The sequence below is a fragment of the Nycticebus coucang genome, chromosome 15, assembly GCF_027406575.1.
Source record: "Nycticebus coucang isolate mNycCou1 chromosome 15, mNycCou1.pri, whole genome shotgun sequence".
In the NCBI taxonomy this organism is placed as follows: Eukaryota; Metazoa; Chordata; class Mammalia; order Primates; family Lorisidae; genus Nycticebus; species Nycticebus coucang.
Genome location: NC_069794.1, coordinates 12,796,278 through 12,818,858, shown reverse-complemented (window position 1 = coordinate 12,818,858; position 22,581 = coordinate 12,796,278). Strand labels below are relative to the sequence as shown.

At 45.4% G+C, this 22,581-nt stretch overlaps 1 protein-coding gene and 1 long non-coding RNA gene across 3 annotated transcripts in view; both read left to right on the top strand.

The window, feature by feature from the left end:
* UBAC2 (UBA domain containing 2) overlaps window positions 1-16,060 on the top strand; it is a 176,698-nt gene extending 160,638 nt beyond the window's left edge. For both annotated transcript variants that reach the window (XM_053563260.1, XM_053563261.1), the window contains one exon: window positions 14,831-16,060. In XM_053563260.1, coding sequence (XP_053419235.1) covers window positions 14,831-14,938 — 108 coding nt within the window. In that variant the 3' untranslated portion in view covers window positions 14,939-16,060. The remainder of the gene's footprint in view (window positions 1-14,830) is intronic.
* An 838-nt stretch (window positions 16,061-16,898) lies between these two features.
* On the top strand, window positions 16,899-21,304 carry LOC128566390 (uncharacterized). Its single transcript, XR_008374566.1, has 3 exons — window positions 16,899-17,462; window positions 17,745-19,102; window positions 21,195-21,304. It is a non-coding gene; the product is annotated as an uncharacterized LOC128566390 (long non-coding RNA).
* The last annotated feature ends 1,277 nt before the right edge of the window (window positions 21,305-22,581 follow it).

The window sequence follows — 22,581 nt, the reverse complement described above, 5'->3', positions numbered from 1 at the left end:
ACAAAGCCATCCTAAGTTGAGGAATATCTATACTCTCAATTACCTTCCCACAAGTTACTTGTTAATTGCAAAAATAAAATAGTAACTCTGCAGAGGAGAAATTGGATGCCACCCAACCAGGTTATCACAATTAACAGTCTGATAATGGAACAAGCAGTCATTGTGTTCATAACCTGAGAAAGATGAATCAAGTTATGTCAACACGCAGATGATCATGAAGGAAAATCCCACAAATCCAATTTGAGGAATATTCTATAGAATACCTGCCTTTAATGCTTCAAAAATATCAACATCACAAACTTACAGATTAAAGGAGATGAAGGAGGCATGCCACTGGCATGTAATACGTGATCCTAGACTGGAGTCTGCACTGCAAACATAGCTTTTTGGTGAAAGACCATTTTGAGATCAACTGATTAAATTGGAAATATAGGTTAGACATTAGTATTATGTTTTTGTAAATTTCCAGGATTTGGTATAGACTGATTGTAGTTAGGAAAGAGAATATTCTTGTTCTAATAGATAGTCACTGAAGTATTAAGGGAAAAAGTGACATGATTTGTGCAGCCACCCGATATGGCTCAGGACAATCCATGTGAGTACACATGTGTGTGTTACAAAGAGAAAAAGCAACCATGGCAAAATTGGTGAATTTGGGTGAAGAAGAAGCAGCAGTTCTTGGTACTGTTCTTGAAATTTTTCTAAGTTTAAAATTATTTCAAACTAAAACGTTGAAAATATAATCTATAAAAGTAAGCTTGGAGCATTGCCATAGTGATGCTTTGAAATTTCCTTCTGCCTATGATGGTTTCTTCTTGGAAAATGAAACAAGGTGAGGTCAGAATTTCACTGTTGGTCACACCATCCAGGCCATCACCTCCCAATCCCTTGTCCCCAGCAGACTCAAGGCACCCAACTTTTGTGGCAAAACTTGTCTTGACTTTTTCTGGAACTCCAAGATGCCTCTGAGCAGGGCACCAACTGGATGTGCTGGATGAACTGGTCCACCTCCCCTGCAGCTTCTCGACTTAGACTGATTGTTTCTGCAGCCCTTTAGTATCCTCAGGTGATTTGCAGCCATCCGCCTTCTCATCCACCTCATTAGAGAATTCCGAGACAAATGTTAGCCCTGTGGATAAGAAAATAAAGTCCAATAACTCAGCATCTGCAGATCTTTGTAGTAACAAGCTAAAAAATAAGATTACCACTCTCAAATTCAGGTGAAAATTCAGGTGAGAAGAAATATCAGAATTCTTTTATATCACTGTTTACTTTGTGTGACAGTGAGTCACCTTCCTCACAAGGCAGCCGTTAACGGTACAGTACGAGGTATTTAAAGGTGAGATGATAGTTTGGCACCTGGAGAAAATAAAGTGTCAAAAAAGGAGGTCAAAGAGAATGTGTGTGATTAAAGTCTTCAGGGGGTTTTTAAGGCGAATCATTTTCCTTGATTCTCCTAGAATGACAACAGTGAGGTTAACATATTATCAATATCAGTTTAAAACAGCATTTAACTTTTCCTTGCTCTGTGTTGTAAGAAGTTGTTTTTAACATAAGCTTTCTTATTCATTGATTTTCTAAATCTTATTTTCTGTGTTCCTACAAAAAATGACTATAGCAGACATCACTGCTTTAAAGACACAAGGTTCTCACTGGCATTATTTATTCTTCTGGCTCTTGGTATTTCTTGTGGTAGGTGCTATAGAGACTGTAAAAGATAAAAAAGATGAGTGGAATGTAAGTGTCTTGGCACAGTAACTGAGAGAATGCCAGGAAGGCTATGTTAACCAGTGTGATGAAAGTGTGTCAAACCGTCTGTGAAGCTAGTGAATGATGCCCCATGATCATATCAATGTACACAGCTATGATTTAATAAAAAAAAAAAATGCACATAAAAGAAATCAATGAGGGTTTTTTTTTCTTCCTTGCATTTTGTTACCCAGTCTTAATGATATTATCAAAGCAAAAACTCTATGGGATTATTTAACAACTCTGGACATTTTTGTTGTAGAATTGAAATTAAATTCAGTACATTCTGAATATGCATTTTTGTATGAGGCTTATAAGTACACACATATAATTAAAAATTAAAATAGAAAAAAGATTAAAAAAGATGTTCTTGTCTTCAAGATGTTTTACAAAAGTTTAGAAATTTTTAGTTCACATATGATCTCTTGGTTAGTTACTACTTGTTAATAATGTGTTAAAATAGCCTAGATTAACCAAATCTTTTAGACTTAATTTTGAATTGAATATGTTTGTATTTTCTTCATTTAAATATCACAGTCATAATAAAATGTGGTATGCACATTCTGTGGAGCTACTCAGCCATAAAAAATGGTGATCTTTTGTGACAACCTGGTTAGAACTGGAAACCATTCTTCTACGTGAAACATCCCAAGAATGGAGAAATACAGATACTCAATAACAAATTGGAACTAGTCAACACTTAAGTGCACTCATGGGAGTAAATCTCGATGACAATCAAGCAATGGAGAGGAAGGGTAGGTAAATTGACACCTGCCAGTTACAGTGCACACTGTCTGGGTGAAGGGCACACTTACAACTTTGACTCAGTCTGTACAAAAACAGAGTATGTAAATAAAACATTTATACGCCCTAAGATTCTGAAATTATAAATAAATAAATTTCAGAGTCCTATAATTTTAATACATTAAGAAGCTTAGTAATTTTCTTTCTTTCTTTTTTTTGGAGACAAAGTGTCACTTTATAACTCTGGGTAGAGTGCTGTGGCGTCATAGCTCACAGCAACCTCAAACTCTTGGGCTGCAGTGATCCTTTTGCCTCAGCCTCCCAAGTAGCTGGTACTATAGGCACCTGCCATAACACCTGAATATTTTTCGAGATGGTGTTGTGCTCTTGCTTAGGCTGGTCTTGAACTCCTGAGCTAAAGGGATCCACCCACCTCAGCCTCCCCAAGTGCTAGGATTACAGGCATGAGCCACTGCACCTGGCCTTGGAAGCTTAGTAATTTTCTAAACCAAGAAATAGAAGTGATTTTTTTCTTCTATAAACAAACGCTTTAGGAATTTTAGTGAGAATTCTTTAAGAAACCCCAGTAGATGGGAAATGTGTACCATATACTTTGAAAACAAAATATTCTGAGAGCTTGCACCCTGTTATAAATCCAGTAATAATTTTACACACAGCTTGGTAGTCTTTTGCCACCGTTTCTAATTTCACTGTCTGCTGTCATTGTGGTTCCGGATTTTCAGTTCTTCAGAGTACACCCTTATTGTTTGACAGTAGACCTGCAGCAGCTTTACCAGTTCATCACCCCTTGGAGATGCCTTCTCAGCCCCTTTAAGAACACACCAAAAAGGCAGAGGAGGAGGCAGCTGGCACAAGGCCAGCGAGTGCTGCCGGAACCCACAGCGCTCAGGATGGTGAAGGCGACCCCAGAAACCAAAGGGCAAATGTCTGCTCGTGCCTTCCCTGTGCAGACGTGTGGGGAGGAGCATGAGAAGAAAAAACCCAGAGGTCAGGGTCAGTGATGCAGGACTTTCCAGGAAGTGCTTTGAGAAACGAAAGAGCTTCTGGGAAAGAGAAGTCTAAATCAGATGAAATGACGGGTGCATAAAGCACAAGCTTTCAGGGAAATAAACAACAGTGGATCAGCTTAGAAGGCGAGATGAGGAAAGACCCTAGTGCCCCCAAGGACCACCATTTGGATTCTTCCAGGTCTATTCAGAATTCTTCCCTGGAGATCAAAAATGCATAGATCCTGGCATCACTGGGGACTCAGCAGGCAAGCCAGGTGAGTTGTGAGATGGCACGTGACAGTGAGAAGCAGCCTTGCCACACACAGAAAGGCAAGGGAGTTGCCCAGAAAAAGGAGGAAAAGGAATAAAAAACTATCTGTCAGAGACGAAAAAGAACACACCAAAACCAAATGTGCTCAAAGATCTTCTAGCAAAAAAAAAAAAACAAAAACAATCCATTATCCATTTTTCTATTTCCCTTTTTTAACAAGGTATTTTTCTACTACACCCATACTCTGAATTAAGTCAGAAATGAAAATTTCACTTGTTGATTTACTTGAAGCATCATACTTGCTTCAGATTTTTTTTTTAAACTAAAGGGGGAAAAAATTAACCAAGTTTTTCTCTTTTGAACCTGAAACTTAGAAAATCACCTTTCAGGTGACATTAGACAAGGAAGTTAAATAAAACTAAACCAAAGCTAGGACTTAATCAAAAGGAAGATGAACAAATTTCACCTTCCTCTCTCCCATTCATGTCTTTCCTTCCTGTTAGTTGGCCAACAATTACCAGCTGTCTGCTCTGTACAGAGCCCAGCATTGCTAGGTTCTGAAAATGCTGAGGTAGATGAGGCAGGATAGTCCTGCCCTTGAGGAGTTCTGAGCCTCAGGCAGGGATACGGACAGGAGAACAGCCATGTAGGGGTGTTCAGGTGCTGCCAGAGCTGAGAAAGGGCAGTCCGAGGATGATATTTGCAAAGAAGGGTTGTGGGGAGAGGTTATGGAAGGTGGGGACCCACACGTGGGTGAGCCAGAGTGGAGGAGACTGGCAGGCCAGGATGAACCTGGCTGTTCTAGAAGCTGAGTGGGAAGGAGGCCACACAGGCCTGATGTGAGCTGTGTGGACTTCCTCTGTACGCTCCAGGCACTCAGGAACCATGAAGGCTCTATACTGGAAATAACATCCCCAGGTTTCCCTGGAGGTGGGGGAAGGCCGCGGGGCGTGGTGGTGGTATCATCATAATAAGCACGACTGTGATTTTCTCCATCCCTGCCCAGGAAACACGGTGCTGCTGGGTGCTCAGCACACTCCAGTCCAGACAAAAGACATTACCGCTGAGCACATTCATAACACATTCATAAGATGTCAACGGCCAGAGTTACAGCAAATTTAGTGATAGTTCTAATTGGTTTTTATTCACAATGTATGAATCAGGGCAGCCTCCAGTCCACAAAATAGAATGAGCGCTCCTGCCAAGCAGTAGCAGAGCAGGGAGGCTTACAAGGAGACAACGAGATGGACAACAGAAAAGTAACCGATTAGCACTTCAGATTGCCCTTTTTAAGGGTTTTGGTGTTTTTTTAATGCTACTCAGGTAGACTGGAATCTGTTGGCTTGTTGTTTGGAGATCTATGTGCTTCCTTCAAGTTTGAATTTGATTACTTGGCAGTTAGCACGAGTGGCTCCATTTTGGTTTGGTCTTATCTGTTGGGGCCTAGGGCAGGAGCTCAGTCCAAAACAATAGTCTCCCACCTCAGAACCACCACTAAAACCTTCAAGACTATCTCCTTCTCCTCTCTCACCCTAGCCCCACCCCAGAACCACCACTAAAAACTCCAAGACTGTCTTCTTCTCTACTCTCTGATGCCATCTTAAGCTTGTGAAACCTTTCTTGCTCTCCCCAAAAAGCCTCATTATATAACTAATAAACCTTCTGAACTCTTAAAAAAAAAAAAACAATGGTCTCCCAAAATTTTTGTTTAACACACATGACACACATCACGTGGATTCCATTTATGTCCTCTGAGATCCTCATTAGCCCAGGTGGAGAGACAATGGCATTACACCCACATGGTACTTCCAGTCTTAACTGATAAGTAGCAAAATGGAGTTAGTACTAGAGAATCTAAATCTAAATGAGGTTCTCTCCTCTCTTCTCATCTCAGGCTTCCTTACCACCATCTCCAGAAAACCCACCTAAACTCAAAAATACTCTCCTTCCGAGAGCAGTCCCTCTCTGACATTTGTTTCAAGGCACACCTTGTATTTCTGCTTTGACATTTTGTCATTGCAGTGGGGTGTTGGTTTACTGCCTCATGTGATGTCTGGTTTCCCTGTAGACGGTGAGCTCCGTGAGGGCTGAGGCCAGGCCGGCTTGCTCCTCAGCCCTCGCAGGTCCTCCAGCACTGGGAAAAAGGGTTGGACGTGACAGTGAGGTGTGAACTTCCCTTTCAGAACTCCTGTTTTCACTTAACAGTGAGATAGAGTGGCACTGTGTCAGATCTTTCCAATAAGCTACTAAAGCTAGATTTGTTACACTCTACATTGCCACTGTATTGAGTGGCATTGAAATAATAAACTTTTGCAGAGTGCCTTATTCTCCTGGGTACCCTAAAAGATATATGCAGAGGAGCTCTTCCAGACTTAATGGAGGATCTGCCATGAACCAGACTCTGACCAGTAGGAGTGTAAAGAAGGGGGGCAGCCGGTGTTCCAGAGCCAAGGCTGGAACATAAAATAACCCAGACCATCATTCAGCGATAGGGGTGAGAAGGGAGTACAGTGGTTCACAGGAGGAAGAGAGAGGTCAGATGACGGAGAAGGAGAAACTGTACTGCCCCAAAGGCAACCACACATCAGAGAGGGCAGCTGGTGTCAACAGGTGACAGGTGCTGGTTATGATGCAAGTGCAGGGGCAGTGCCCGGCTTCCCCAGCAGGGTGTAGGGGCCGCCTTCAGGTGGCATCCCTTTCTGCAAGAGTCAGAATTTGGGAAGTAAGAACCCAGAAAACTATTTGTTCTTCACACCCTTAGCTAAAGGGAAGTTAAAGAAAACCATAGTCGTATTTGAACAAGCCAGGCAGAAGTATATTCCTCCGAGAGGAGTTGCGGGAGATCTTGTTGGAACAAACACCCCAATTTCTGGGGTCAAAGAGGCACCAAAATTGAAGTGGAATACCAAAGCAGGTTCTATCCATTTTGTTGAGTAAGAATTATCATGAGATACTAGGGACATGGATCCCAATCATAGAAGATGGGTAAAAATAAAAATACATATCTAAAGGAAGGGACAACTGGCATAGATTCATCTCCATCTCTGTAGGGATTTTTTTCTCACTCAGTGCAGTCTGTCTTTGAAAAACAGGTTATAGAAAAAATATATTCCACCTTGCTCTCCTTTGTAACGTTGTCAGGTGACAGCGCTCTTGTGGTGACGCCTGTTCTGCCTCCTTTCCCTCTCTGGCCACCCAGCCATGGGGCTACGTCACTCGGGGCTCAGGTGACTCAGAGGCCCCTGACAAAAAGCAGCTGATAGGGCCATCCTTAGCACGTCCAGAAGTGGGTTTTCCTCCCTGAAAGGAGGCAGAGCTAGAATTTGCTATTGCTGCAGTACCAGCCTCTCCTTTAAATCACTTCATCTCTGATCCTTACTCCAGGAAGTCAAGTTTTCCATCACAAAAAACTGGCCGTAGGTGTTACATTTGGGGAACTTCCGTGTCTGAATAGGTGGATGTGGAAGGCAGGAAAGCAGAGTAACCCAACAACAGCTGGTTTCTGAACGAAGTTAGAGGAAAGGATCACTTAGATTTGGGGGCTAGGAACCAAGCTGTACTTTAATCTGATGTTTTGTGGTGAGGAGTTTTAGACAGAAACTTCCTGTAATGCCCAAGCAAAAGGAGGAAGATACTGTGGTCTGTGATAGAGGGGGAACGTTGAAAGACTTTTTAGCAAGTTCCTAAGGGGCATTTTAGAAAATTTTCCAGACTACTGCAAACCTTGGCAACCCAGCACTGTCGAGACGCACAGTGTGCCTCGCTCTGCCATTAGTTCTGCTTAAATCAGAAAATGTATACGGTCTGACAGCTCCATTCCCAGACGCACCCCAGAAACGGTGCTACACACCTCACTGCGGACTATCACTGTGGTCGCCTTGGGAAGCTGTGCACCAATGCCAGGGCCCAGTCCACCCTCCAAAGCAGTTTGGGAACTGTTTTTTCATCAGGGCTGTCTCTCATTACCCTTTATGTCATGGCTGTCGTTAAAATGGCGTCTTTTTCAAGATTTCTTTCATCTTTAGCGTTGGGGACCAGATCAGGTGAGGAAGGAGAATGTTCCGTACAGTTATTTGTCGACTGGCTAAAAACGCCCTCACAGACGGTGCCGTGTGAGCTGGTGCATCGTCCTGTTGAAAGAGTCACACCTTACCCATGCCAAGATTTTCAGTGAAGATTTTCCTGTTTCTCTATCCATGTTTACCTGGTCTGTGGTTCTTACAGTCAGCGGACGGTTTTGATGCACAGTTTGACAAATTTGTGCTGTTTTTGTCAGTTCTGCTTGTTACTGGCTGCCCTGACTTCTCTTCATCAGTGACACTTTCTCCTCGGAAAAACATTTAATCCATTTGTGCACCACCATTTTCTTCATGACATTATCCTCATAAACTTGGACTAACATGTCCCTGATTTCGTTTCCACTCTTGCCAAGTTTAACAAGAAATTTAATGTTTGTTCATTGTTCCGATCCAAGCTCCAACCAACATTCTCACGATGGCCCAAAAAAAACCCCACAACAACAATAATGAACACCACTCAGCAATAACACCAGCACACATCAACACGGCTAGCCTCCCCTGCCTGAGTCTTTATTTTAAGGAAGTGTGAACCTCTGGTTTTCAGTCTATACAGGCCAAATATCTCTAATCTGAAATCCTTAGGACTAAAAGGGTTTTGAATTTTGGATTTGTTTGGATTTTATAATACTTGCATATACATAGTGAGATATCTTAGGAATGGGACCGAAGTCTAAACACAAAGTTTGTTTTTGTTTTACGCACATCTTATAACATAGGCTAAAGGTAGTTTATACATGATTATGAATTTTGTGCATGAAATAAAGTCTATGTGCATTGAACGTTTAGGAAGCAAAGTTTCTGTCACCACCTCAGCCACCCAGTCTGTGATCATCTGGCACCAAACTGTGCCTGATTCCTGACTCTGAACTTAGGTTATCAACAAGCAGTCATGCTCTTAAACTTATCCACATGTGAGTACTTAGCAGTAAAAACTATGATATACCCTCCATACAGTGAAAAAATAATGTGTCCGGGATAACCAAGCAGCCAGCAGCATCACCAGAGTACCTGTCTCAGCTCTTAGAGCAGTAAGAAGCAGTGGCGGGCACTGAGTCTCCACCTAGGTGCTCTGTTTTTATTAAAAGTCTACTGTACAGGGCGGCGCCTGTGGCTCAGTCTGTAGGGCGCCGGCCTCATATACCGAGGGTGACGGGTTCAAACCCTGCCCCGGCCAAACTGCAACCAGAAAATAGCCGGGCGTTGTGGTGGGCACCTGTAGTCCCAGCTGCTTGGGGGGCTGAGGCAAGAGAATCACTGAAGTCCAGGAGTTGGAGGTTGCTGTGAGCTGTGTGAGGCCACGGCACTCTACTGAGGGTCATAAAGTGAGACTCTGTCTCTACAAAAAAAAAAAAAAGTCTACTGTACAATGTGGGTTTTTAAGTGAAAAGAAACCTCAGAAGCAGTTGGAGACCAGGGTTAGGTGCACGCAACAGGGGTGAGAGGCATGCTGCAGGATGGCTTTTTTTTTAATGATTCCTCAGAGAGATCTTCCTCATTAACAGTGGGTTTCTTGTCTTAGAAGTTTCTCTCTCTGATTTGATAAACTGACACGATTTCTTGTTCCATTGTGACTGCACACCACTCTAGTCTCACTTCAACAAGCCCTTCACACATTTTCACCATGTCGTCTGTAGGCGCTTTTCTAAGTGTTAACAGCATCCTCATCGTCATCACTGTTAGCACAGTCACCTTGACTCGGGACCATTTCAGCCCTCTCCCCATTGATCAATGAATGAACAGCTGGAGCCTCATTATCTGTATAAAAAACTCTTGACATTCACTTGTTCAGCTTACCTACTGACTCTAAAGGTGTACTTTTGCCCATGTAAGAAGGTCAGATATCAGTCTGTTCTCACTTGGCATGCAGGAAATCAGAACCCTTCAAAGCGACCTTGTTTGTCATCAGCCTGAGGCTGCAGGTTGTACCAGGCATGACAGCTGTGTTAGTCACTGTGCTTCAAGCGTCAGCACCAGCACATGGCATCCTTCTTGCTAACTCCTTTTGAAATCTTTCTACTCCCACACCTCTATTCACTGCTGCTAGCATGCTGTTCAAGAAAGTATTTTTATATTTACTCTTCATTAATCTGAGAATTCCCTGGTAATGTAGCTGAATTAATGAAGTCACAACATTTTTTTTTTTTTTTTTTTTTTGAGATAGAGTCTCACTATGTAACCCTCGGTAGAGTACCGTAGCATCACAGCTCACAGCAACCTCCAACTCTTGGGCTTAAGTAATTCTCTTGCCTCAGCCTCCCAAGTAGCTGGGACTACAGGCGCCCACCACAACGCCTGGCTATTTTTTTGGTTGCAATTGTTGTCGTTTGGCAGACCTGGGCTGGATTCGAGCCCGCTACCTCCAGTGTATGTGGCTGGCGCCCTTAGCCACTGAGCTACAGGTGCCGAGCCAAGTCACAACATTTTTGATGAGAGTTGCAGCTGGAGGACGAGCAGAACAGTTGTCAAAAAATAACAAAATCTTCCCATTGTCATCCAGTCCTGCTTCCTTGTGGTGAGCACAAGCCTCTGGTACAACACGTTTGGGAAACCAGTCAGAAAAGATGTCCTTCAGGGCCTGTGCCTTTTGTTAGCAAAATTATGGACTGGTAAGAAATGGACTCCTTGAAAGCAGTGAAGACACAGCTTCTGCTTCCACAGAGGTGCACCTGCTGCATTAGCGCAGCGCAGCAGGTGCCTGGTCCCCAGCATCCTTCATTCCAGTGTGGAACGTCTCCTCAGCTGCCGTCGGTGTCTTTCCGGGGCAGGCACACTAAAGCAGAGACGTTTCATTAGTGTCATGAACTGGTTCCAGCATCACATTACTTTGTGAACAGCAGCTGCTTTGTCACCACAAATCTTTAAAAACTTAATGCCATGTTTTTTCTTCAATTTCTGCCAACCAGCCTATCAAATATTCCCAGATCCCTTCAATTTGCAGTTTATTGTGATAGATCTTTGTTTGTTTCGTGATGAGCATGCCTTGAAGTGTTACGTGTTCACTGAGACACTGACAGATACAGTGACAATTTTGTTTTTAGCTTAGTGCACTGTTTTATATTTTTCATTAACTTCTGTTCATCACTTTCAGTGTAGAACTTCAGCATTTCATCCTTCTGTTTCTTCAGGTCTCAAATAGTGGTCATTCCGACACCATCCTCTTCTATAAGACATTTCATGCTTACATCACCACCCAGGTTGTCCAACCATGTAACGTTCTGTGCACAGATAAACATAAATGCTTCCTCTTATCACTGTTACCCATAGAGCAATCTGATGGCATTTTTGACATTTTCAACAGTATCTTTTCACCACAGTGCAGAGAATAATAAAACAACAAGTGAGTAAGCACATAGGTCCTGGCCCTGTGTGGGGCCTCTGAGGAACCTGCACCCACACAGTATCACACATGTGTGTGCCCAGTGCATCCAGCCTGCACACCTGTCTTCTTACTACCTGGGGGGCTTGCCTAGGACAATCTGGGTGTTCCTGGAAAGAATATATTGCAACTGAAGGGCTGGGAGGGTCTTTTTACCCCCTGGGGACAAGGAATAAACTGTGCATCAGCATTCTGACTGCCACCTGTCATAAAAGATCAACTGTGGAATTTTCCACTTGTAGTGCCATGGCAGCACTCAGAAGTTTTAGATTTTGATGTATTATGGATTTCAAATTTGGGGGTTGGGATGTTCAACCTGTATTTTGTTTACCTGACCACAGGTGTATTCAGGCCTCCATTTTGTCTTTCTGCCACTTGAGCACAGGAGTTGATGTTTCACATGCAGATAAGCCTTTGACACAGAGACAGTAGTGAAACGCACTGGTCTCGGGTGAGTTGGGTGTCTCTGAGCAGATGGATATTAATCCACAGCAATGATGTTTAGTGTCCACCTAACAGAACTGTAGCCATGTCTTCTTTGCGTTGCTGGGTTTTGCTCTATTCTTATCGTTTGGACTGTAAACCACTCAAACTTTCTGAACAAAAGACAGCAGGGGACATTTTGCTGACTTGCAGAGCCCTGGGCCTTGTGTCCTATCCCCTCCTCATCTTTGGTGGCTGATTATCAAGCACTTACCTGAGCCCAGGCACTCAGTTTCATTTGTCTATGATGTTTTGGATGCTTGGGGAAACTTACAGATACTCTTTCTTAAGAACTGTGCTATCATAGCACTATTGCTACTTAGTAATATTTTTAATCTGGTAAAAACACCAGGTCAATGAGCTGTGAAAAGTCTCTAATCATACTTGTCTTCTCACCCCCCCAAAACTGCATAAATCTCTGAAGCTTTGGCTAATGGGGTGCGATATGCCAACCTGTGACAGCAGACAATCTTCTGCCAAGACCTGTGAAAAGCGAGGCTCAGTTGTCAAAACCAGTGCCAGGGTGTGTGTGGTTGATCGTGACTGAGGGAGATGAACTCAGGAGGAAGTCTTGCCTACAGAAGAAGCTTTCATTCTCACACCAGGACATCGCTTAGGGGACTTAGGATTCAGGCCAGCCATCCCAGACCATCATCCACGTCTCCTGGATTCAAAACCAAATTCATAGCTCGTAGAGGAAGAGCTCAGGCTGAGGCCTGGCACTCCTACCTGAGCTAGGTTCATGTTTCATTGGATCCAGATTGTGAGTCATGATTTACCAAACTCACAGGTGGCTAGATGTGTACAGCAAATAGATTTGTTCCCGCTGGCTAGGTGCAGAGATACAGCTAGTCCTCAGCTAAGCTTACATACTAAAGGTGACAGAAAGGTGATAGTGAAGGTGGCCTTTTCCATGCCATTTAAATGCCTTTTAGATCAGTGATGGCATCCCAGTGGTGAGTAACAGGAAGGAGAGTAGAGCCATCAACTCCTGATGGCCTAAGTTGTCTCCCCCAAGGACAAAGTTCCCTAAGTGGAAATGACTGGAATAAACATAACAAAAGGTTGCTTGGACCCAACCTTTTGGGTCCCCAACCTAGATGAGAGGGGATTTCTTTGTGATGAGTATCCAGCCCCATGCACCAATCTTCCTCCCTGCATAGCCTGACTCAGAAAGCAGGGTAGTAGCACTCCCTTTGAAGGTGCTCCTACAGACAGGTAAAGTGTGAATTCTGAGAACTGAGTGGCAGAATTGATGTTTCATGTCTGACAGCAGGAGCCTCAGCGGACTATCAAGCAGATACATAGGGTGTCATCAAGACATTTGACAAAATCTTATCCCTTGAAGAGATATACTGGTGACATACAGAGTGGATAACAATGACCATACGAAGTGGTTTGGGACTGGCTGAGGTGCTGATTGACCTCTGTACACTGAGGGGTGTCTCATGAGTTCTGGGCTCTGCCTTGATCTGGCCTGTCTGACATGTTATCCGTGAAGCCACAGAGGCGCTCTGATGCGATTCAGGCAGATTAAAAGCTGGAGAGAGATGATTAACATAGTAAACAACAAAGTTAAAATTGAAAATAGTTCATTATGATTGGCTGGGAAACAGATGGAATTTAGCAGAGATGTGTACAGCCTTACACCTAGAAAGTCAAGGTAGGAGGTGAGAAACTGGCTTCAGAGCACATTCTGTGAAATCCCAGAGGGTGTGGAGCAGGCCCCAGCCTAACTGGCCACACCAGGAGCACCCAGATGTGTGTGTACCTACTGTGTGCTTACGTGTGTGCTCCGCTGTGATCATCCAAGCTAAGGGCTAAGATGTGGGATGGTGGTGCTGAGATGTTCCCCTGCCCATCGACCTGGCCAGACCACACCCACAGTGCTGCACCCAGTCCTGGGCAGCATCCTTTGAGATACACATGTGCATGGGAGAGCGTGGAAAGGAAGGGGTGGGGCTGAAGTCCAGGAATGTGTGGTAGCAGCCTGGCTCATAGCCTCAGAGGTTGTAGCACAGAGGTGGGGCAAAGCCATCTGCACACAAATGCAGCCGCAAGGAGCCCACGACAGGATACTGGGCCCTCTAGTGCACACATTGCCAAAAACCTCAACATTTACAAGAGGATCATCTTCCATGTCATTGCAAGTGTGGTATTTTAACATAAGTGGAAAAATGGGATTCCTGAGGCTGATCTGGGACCATAAATGTTTTTGTGATACGTTCTTAATAGGGAGAATAGGTCCCGCACAAACTTCAGTAGCACTTACCTGTCTCACTTTAGGAGAGCATCTGTATAGGAAAGTGCAGGAAACCTCTATATTCACAGGATCAGGATTTATGGTCCAAAAAATGCAGGCCTGCTTCTCTCTGGGCCCCTACCCCCTCCCTCCCTGAGCAGGCTTAGCCCGCTCTGCACCCAGCAGCTGCTACAGCTGTCAAAAGGGTTGGCGCACCCAAGGACAGTCAGTCCCGGCTGTGTCATGCCATGGACTGAAAGTGCTCTGTCACCATCAGGATTAAAACTTCTAGAATGCAGTTGTGTGCACATGTATGAAAACCTGACTTTTCCTGAGCTTTTCCTCAGGGATCAGAAGTGATTCTAAGGAGTGTCGCCTGGTGGTGACTGTGGGCCTGCTTGTGCTGACCTGCTCTGAGCCTGGGTCCCAGCAATTCACTTGAATCTCAGAAGCTTACTTCCTTGTCTACAAGGGAGGATTATGTGAGATTATGCACATATATTGTACAGGCATTGAAAACTTTGTACCTGTGATAATTTTTAAATACCTCTGTAAGTTGACCATCCAAGGGACTGTAACAAACTGGTCAACATGTGGAGGTAGGCAACATAAGGAACTAGTCCTGCTGTGCTGATAGGTTTATGTGGGTGCTCGTCCAGTCTGTGAAAATGAGGTCAATTTAAGAAGCTGGTGAGTGTAGGAAGGTGTTCAGCTATGGAGGGTCTACTGTATCGTGTTTTACACAAAAGTGAAAAAAATCATCAGTTTTTTTTTAACAGCTTTGACCTTTGCCACAAAACTCACATAAAGAACATTCTGGCCCAGCAGGTAGCAATGTTGGTAACTTCCTTAGGTCTCTGCTTTGTCCTTTTGCAGGTTGCCCGGCTCATGGAGATGGGATTTTCCAGAGGTGATGCTTTAGAAGCCCTGAGAGCTTCAAATAATGACCTCAATGTGGCCACCAACTTCCTGCTGCAGCAGTGATAGTGTAAGGCTGACACTGGGACCAGCCCAGCGCCAAATGACAGGGGCATGGCCCTGTCACCAAATTAGCCTGGAGGACCAGGCATCTCTGGCACTGACATGCTGATGGGGAGAGGGTGATCCACCCTGCTCTTGACTCCAAGATCATTACTGTTATAGTATCAAAATAAGTTTGCCTTTAAATTAGCATGTATTTTCTATCTTTATTTTTTTATTGAGCATTTTTCCCTAGTTTGTGGGATTTGAGAATCATCTCTCAGTCCTAATGTCTTTAAATGCATTAAAATTGCAGATTTCTGCTGGCGGTTGGCAGGCACTCTGGATGGGGAGTTGCTGCTGTGACATGTTATCCACATGCCATCTGAGCGTAATAATTGTGAAGGGGGAGGATGAGATGTTATTTTGGAGAGGACATGTCAGATCATTCTGTAATCTTTTTTTTTTCCTCAAACTTGTTTTCAAATCTCGGTGGCTGTTCAGTGTCCACACCTCCTCGGGGATGAGGGGGAAGCAGGGAGCTAACTCCGAGCTATACCACCCAGGGAGGCTTTCCCAACTCCTTCTCCCCACATCTATTAAAAAGTTATAATAATCAAGTGCTGATTTGAGGTTCTGGAGTTCTACACGAAACTTAACTGGGGTTAATTTTGCTGAGAATATCCACTTAGCCACTCAGGCTAGGGGTGAAATGGAACAAAGAAAGAACAGTAGGCTTCTGGAACAAGGTGGGCTGACTAGAGAGCACATGGCGGGCTCAGCCGTAAAAGAAGAGAGATGGTCCCTTGCCTGTGTCCCTGTCGCAGGGCTAACTGCCTGGCACTCCCACTTGCAGCCAGTCCCTCTGGCAACAGTTTCTCCCAAGACCTGGGCCTTGATCCCGCGGTGGCAGCGCTGGCAGGAGGCAGAGCAGACTGCGGAGGATGGGATGCCAGTTGGAGAAGGAAGGCGCGGGACCACTGTGAGGATGAAAAGACCCAAAGCAAGTTGACTGTTAGGATGTAAGGAAATCGTGCGCCTGTAATGTTCTGCAAAATGAGCAGCATTGTATCAAATTGATGCAAATTTAGATGGGTGATACTTAATAAAGTTTTTAACGTGTTTTACTTTGGGGTATTCTTTTATTGAACTTAATCTGAACCAAATTTTGTTCTGGACTGTACATTTACCACACACACAAAAAAAGTTCAACAAACTGTTCATCCTTCTTCAGAAGACTTGAGTGCTTTTTTGAAGTGAGTAAAGCACCTTTGTTCCTGTAAGTGCCACTGCCTGTGGAATCTTCCAGGTCAGTGGCATTACCTGTGAAAACCTGGAACGCTGGCTTCACAGAGGCCCTGTTCTCAGGCTGGTTGGGACCATTGAGCTGCTGGAAATGAGGGTTGATGTAACTTTCCAGGAGCTCAGATGGTCCCAAGCGCAGGGCCCTACTTGAATCTGAGTTCCCCATCTCCAGTAAAAGGAACAGTTGATGGTAATACGACGTTCCAACCCCATCCACTGAGCAAGGTATGTGCAGACAGCCTGATAGTGTACTGTGTGAAGGCATGAGCATCCAGGCCGTGAGGTGGGTCACAGTCCACCCTCTGTGCTCCTCTGTGCAAAGGGACACAGGCGAAGGATCACTTGTATCTAGAAATACCACCACTCCTGTGTTCTTGGTCACCGTGACACAGCTCCCAGCAGGGTAAAACCAGACCGAGGCAAAGTTCTCATGGGGCATGGGTGTAGGGCCTGTGCCCTGTCGTTAGTATCCCTAATCAGCCGCCTTCATTTGAAATGATCGGCAACAGCAGCTCTTGTTTGCTAATCAGGATCCCCTCCTGAGTGTGATCACTCTTATAGATCTTTGTCCTGCCCACAGGAACAGTAGTGGCTCAGTGACCCTCTGTTTCAGTCCTCAGTGTAGAGAGGACAGAGGCCCTAAAGCTGGAAGACACCCACAGGTTATTTTCTGAGTACTTCCCTCCTCTTCCCAGTTCCATACAGCTGCCAAGTCCTGTTGGCAGCCCAGGGTTTTCCACTCTTGTCATGCAGTTGTCAGGCCCTTCTCTTTTCTTCACCACCCACAGGGCCACTTCACACACAGTCTGCCCCCTTACTCCTGGCACATTTTCTTTAATTTGTTGGGGATCCTAACGCTGACCCAATCTCGCATCCTGCAAATACTGATACAAGCTGTAGCTATCCATAGCAGCACTGAATATCCAAGAACACCCACGCCTGGCAGGACGCAGGAAATTTCAGGCTGGTGGCACCCCCAATGAAGGGCTGTGCGGGATGGTGCGTGCCAGAGGAGGGCGTCAGTGAGCTGTTTGGTTCCTGAGGTTCAGAAAAAATCATTTAGTCTTTTGATTTTGTGCAAATGGTAACAGATTCAGCTTAATTTTCAAGCAAGAAGATTCTAGATTGTGAAAAGACAAAAGAAAATAGAAAAATTGTCTACAGTGGACCCTCTTTCTAAAACTGAGGAAAATCTGCCTTAAAAATTGATTCGTAAATGTAGAGTCAGGTTGAGATTAGAAAGGTAAATGTTGGGCGGTGCCTGTGGCTCAGTCCATAGGGCGCCAGCCCCATATACCGAGGGTGGCGGGTTCAAACCCGGCCCCGGCCTAACTGCAACCAAAAAAAAAAATAGCCGGGCGTTGTGGCGGGCGCCTGTAGTCCCAGCTACTCGGGAGGCTGAGGCAAGAGAATCGCTTAAGCCCAGGAGTTGGAGGTTGCTGTGAGCTGTGTGAGGCCACGGCACTCTAACGAGGGCCATAAAGTGAGACTCTGTCTCTACAAAAAAAAAAAAAAAGAAAGAAAGGTAAATGTTTTAGGGACATTGAGCACAAAATTGCGAATTCGTTCCAGTGTCATTTAGAATGTTTTCTGGGTCTCTGAGTTTAAGTTCCTACAATTATTAAATTGAAAAGAAAATGTCCAAAACTATACACTTGAGTTTTAACTTAATCAGATAGTTTGTGATGTTTAATTTGCAAGAAATAGAAGGTCATTTTCTTCACTGTTGCCCTGATAACCGTGTTTGTATAAAACAGCGGTTCTCAACCTTCCTAATGCCACAGCCCTTTAATACAGTTCCTGTGGATCGTGACGCACAGGTTGAAAACCGCGGGTACAATAAAGGATGGGCCAAGAAAACCAAAATCAGCTTTCTGGCTCAAACTAAAATTCATTTCTGAAACTCCAGTCTTACATGTGAAACAACTGCCACACACACGAATGAACTAGCCTGCTTAGCTATGTGTACAGCCCTGTCTGGTGGAGAATCAACCCTGACAGCTGGATTTGGATGGTGCCACTAAGAGCTAGGATTTCAGGCAGAGGGAGGGGCTGAGGAAAGGTGTCACTATAGGCTGGAAATCAGTCTGAAAGGAGGCAGGGATTGGACAGCCAGGTTGGAGGTCCTGCTATAGCGACTAGGGACCTTGGACAGAGGTGAGAGGAGGGCCGATGACGGGAGCAGGTGGAATTGCAGCACGGCATGGAGGCTGAGACAGAGTGAGTGGGAGAACCAGGAGCATACAGCTCCCAGCTTTGTGTCCGTGACACATCAGGGTGGCGTGAGTGCTGTAAGGCTCCAGTGACAAGAGCTGGGACATGAGGCCCAGTGAGGAAGCCCAGGTGGGGGCACAGGCTCAATCAGGAAACCGGGGGGAGGGAGAGGAGCGTCCATGACAGCCTGAGACCCAGGCCCAGAAAGTGGGGCGCTCAGAGGCCAGTAGAAGGGGTCACCACTTCAGTTCTCTAGAACTAGAAGGAGATGAGGGCGAAACAGGAGGGAAGCTGAGTAAGCTCATGTCCTAGAGTTTCTGGCTTATCACTGGAGAAGGGAAGAGGAGCCCGGGTGTGTCTGGGAGCTTACGGAGCTCGAATAAAGGTCTTCAAACAAGAAGGTGCAAGAAGTCTACATGGGCCAGGAACAAGGGCTTTGGCCACTTGTGTGTATTTACTGCAGTCCTGTGCTCTGCTGAGCCCCTGCCCGATGGGAATGGTGATGAACTGAACTTGGCCTTGCTCACCTGGCTCTGCTAGGCCAACCACTGACACCAGCATCAGCGCAGGAGGCAACAAAGGCAGCCACTGCAGGGCAGCAGGAGGAAGGAGCAGCGCGTGCCGGAGACCTGCACTCCCCAGCAGCTCGCAGGCAAAGACTGTGAAATGGTGGGGTGTGTTTCAGGACAGCAGACATTACAGGCACCATCACAAGTCAGTGCATGGAGGTTGTACATTGGTTTGGGCCAAGAAGGCGACTATCTTGAAGCATGGGCCTGTGGGCAGATTCAGAGATCCTTTGGCTAGCCATTGGTTATGGAAGCACGGCCTTGTCTAAAAACTTGAGGTCAGAAGAAAGGTACATTAGGGTTTGGCATGTGGGCAGGACTCTCTCCAGGCTCTTAGGAAGAAATTTAGAACAAAGAATGGTATCAGGGTTCAGGTCTCAGTTTTTCCTCATTTGAGATCTAGGCCGCGGTTGTTGTTTTCCATCTCATGAGGGTCTGGGTTTCTGAAAAACAACTCAAGGCTGGGAACCAAATTAAAAATAATCAAAGACAGGATGTTATCTTTTAGTTTTCATAGGGAACCCAAACACCTATGACCCTGGCTTACTTGGGAGACTGTTGCTTTACATTGGTGTTCCCTTCTTGCCGAACAGATTGTTCAAGACTAGCTAAATGTCTGGGATTTCCTTTGAAAGGGCTCAAGATTTTTCCATGGGGGAGTCTGGCAGGCCCCTAAGAGGGGTCCTTGCTCCACCTCAGAAATGTCACAGGTCCTGGAGATTGAGACAGGAATTGTCCTAAGAAACTAGATGGAGCACACAGGTCCCTCATGATTTTCTCAGGCCAGCCCGCAACTTCCAGGGAGACCAGCTGGTTCTGTGATGTTTCTGGAATGTTCTTTCTGAGCTGACCTAGATATTTGAGTAGGAAGTAAGAAAGAAAAGCTCAGGCCCCAGGAGGAGGAGTGAGGGAAAGAAGTCTTCAATAGAAATCTCCCCGGGCTAAAGCCAGCACTTTGGTTACCTGGAGACCCACCCTGATCCTCACACAAACACACAAGTACCTTAGGGGCCCTGGGAGACTTTCCCCGGATGGCCAGACCCAGACACTCCAGGGCCTCCTACTTCAGCAAACATATTTTGTGACCTATAGTCAGTGAAATGGAGGAAACCTCCACAATCACGTGGGCCAGGTGGGTGAAATGGAGGAAACCTCCACAATCACGTGGGCCAGGTAGTGGAGAACTCTCTTCAACTGGACTTCTGTCTTAACCTCTTACCCAGAAATTTTAGTGTCTCTGCTGACCAGGCTGAGCTGAGACCCCATGCCCTAAGTATTTTGGTGGCTCACAGGTGGGTACAATGTCAAGAACTAGAAGAGAACATTTGTTTAGTTCAAGCCCACATTTTCAGGTGAAGACACAGGGTCCAGGGGGCCGCGGTAACGTAGGGGGATGGGGCGGTAGAAGATGTGCTTGAGGGCTTCCCAGCAACAGGACGGTGGGAGGAGAGAGGGCACATCAGCCAGGGTGATCTTCAGATGCCTAGGATTGTCTCCTGGATCAGCCTCCCTGCTCTGTGCAGAGAAACAGGCCAGAGTTTCCTCCCAAACCCACTACATGTCCCAGAAGCTGGCTATCCCCAGCACTGTCATCACTTACACAAGCTCATGAGACACCTCAGGTAGGTGGAAAACTAGGGGCCTGGGAATCAAAGGTGCTCTCCTGGCACTAAGGACAGTGTCCTTGAACCTCCCTTAACTGGGTTGGTGGTGATGCATTGTCTCCTCCTAAGATTACATTGGCATTAAAGATGATTCAGCTTTGCAAAGGTGACCAGTTGGAACCTGAACAGAAGGCTAGATTTGATGTCAGCATCTTTAACTTAATGTTAAAGGGCCCATGGGGTCTTTGTGAACCCTGACCCACTGGCCAAAGATAGATCCCAGGCTCAATAATGTACCAAAGATGCGGATGTCCAGGAAGCCCTGGATGGCTCCCTTAGGTGCCACCCAGTGTGTTTGCTGGCCCTGCTGCAAAGCAGGGAGCCCTGGGAGGTGGTGGCAATGGGGAACCTGGCACCTCTTCCTTGAGGGTCCAGGAAAGCCACTTCCTCCTCTGCTGATCAGATCTACCCTGTCAGAGAGGCCGATCGCAGGTGGGAGAAGCTCATGTCATCTCCTGCCCCAAAGCAGTTATATCACAGCCCACAGGGTGGACTTTTCTATTTGACAGAGTTTTCATTTCTTCACAGGGGCCCATGGCTAGTGTCGCTCTTTTGCTGTCTTGACAGTTCTGCATACGGAGTTTTTATTGTAAGATTATAATGTGATGTTAAATGAAAGTACCATGTTATATCTGAAAGTTGACAGCCTGATTCTATCCATGCAGATTCTATAAAACCCAGGTTTGTGTAAGCTGTTGTGTAAGGAGGGCTGACCCCAGTCTTTCACATGAGTAAAGCTGTCAGGAGCACAAGGTCTCTTGCAAAATAGGCCAAGTCCACTGGCGGGTACATTGTTGTCTCCTTGGCAGGCAGGCCCCATTTTACTTAAATGTGCCCTGAGATGAATGTAATATGAAAACTGTTAGGCCTGTTTACGCATAAAAAGCCAATCAAATAAATGAAAAAGCCAACCTCTTTGGAAAACCAGAATGTGAACAGCTAAGGCCTGGCCTGCTCCTCCCTGGGGAGAAAAGCAGAATGTTCCCGCAGACTACCCAGTGTGAACAGAACAAGGCTTCGGCTAGTAAAGACAAAATTTAAAAAGAATTAAGTCAAATACCTATCCCCAGACTATCTTGTTTCTGATTATGTGAATGACTATTTCAAATTAGTCACTATTTCAAATTATAACAAATTTGTAATTATGAAATGTGTAAATGCAGAACTCAAAAGCCAGTCCAAAATCAAAAAACCAAATCTGAAGTTACGCTTGCTTTATGGCAAGGGTGGCCAGTGGGTAGGACTAGGAACAGGCACCCTGAGGGCTTCAGGGTACTAGTAATTTCTATTTCTGAAGCTAGGTGGGGAGGACAGGGTGTCTTTTACTAATTTTTATTAATGTCTTACATATATACTATGTAATCTTAAGTTCAAACTCTCCAAAGAAATGCCACCTCCCCTCTTAGAGGCATTTCCAGGCTTCTTCAGCGGCTCATTCAGACCCTGCACCCCTTTACCTTGAGAGAGTTCCGGAAACCTGCCAGAGCAGCCCTGGGCAGGATTTCAAGATAAGCCTTAAGCATCTAAGAGATGCTCTGAAGCCTCTGCTGGGCACAGCTAAGCCTGATGCCCAGCAGGAGCCCAGCGGTGCCACTACCACCAGAAACAGGCTGTGTGTGGCCGAGCCCCGCACCAAGCCAGCCCCGCCCAGCTCCTCTCATGGACAAATCCCAGGGCCCTGGTGAGTGTTCAGCAGTGAGCCAGATACACGGCAGTAACAAAATACAGCCCCTGCCCTCCAGGGGGAACTGCCACTATCCTAATACAGATAGTACCTGCCAGAAGCTCTTCATCCTGTGCTGGAGACTGGTAGTCAGTCAATTATAATAACATTTTAAAAGTACAGTGTAGCTATATCCATACACATTAAGTATTTTAATTTAAAACATGTCAATGCAATTAATTCACCAATCTT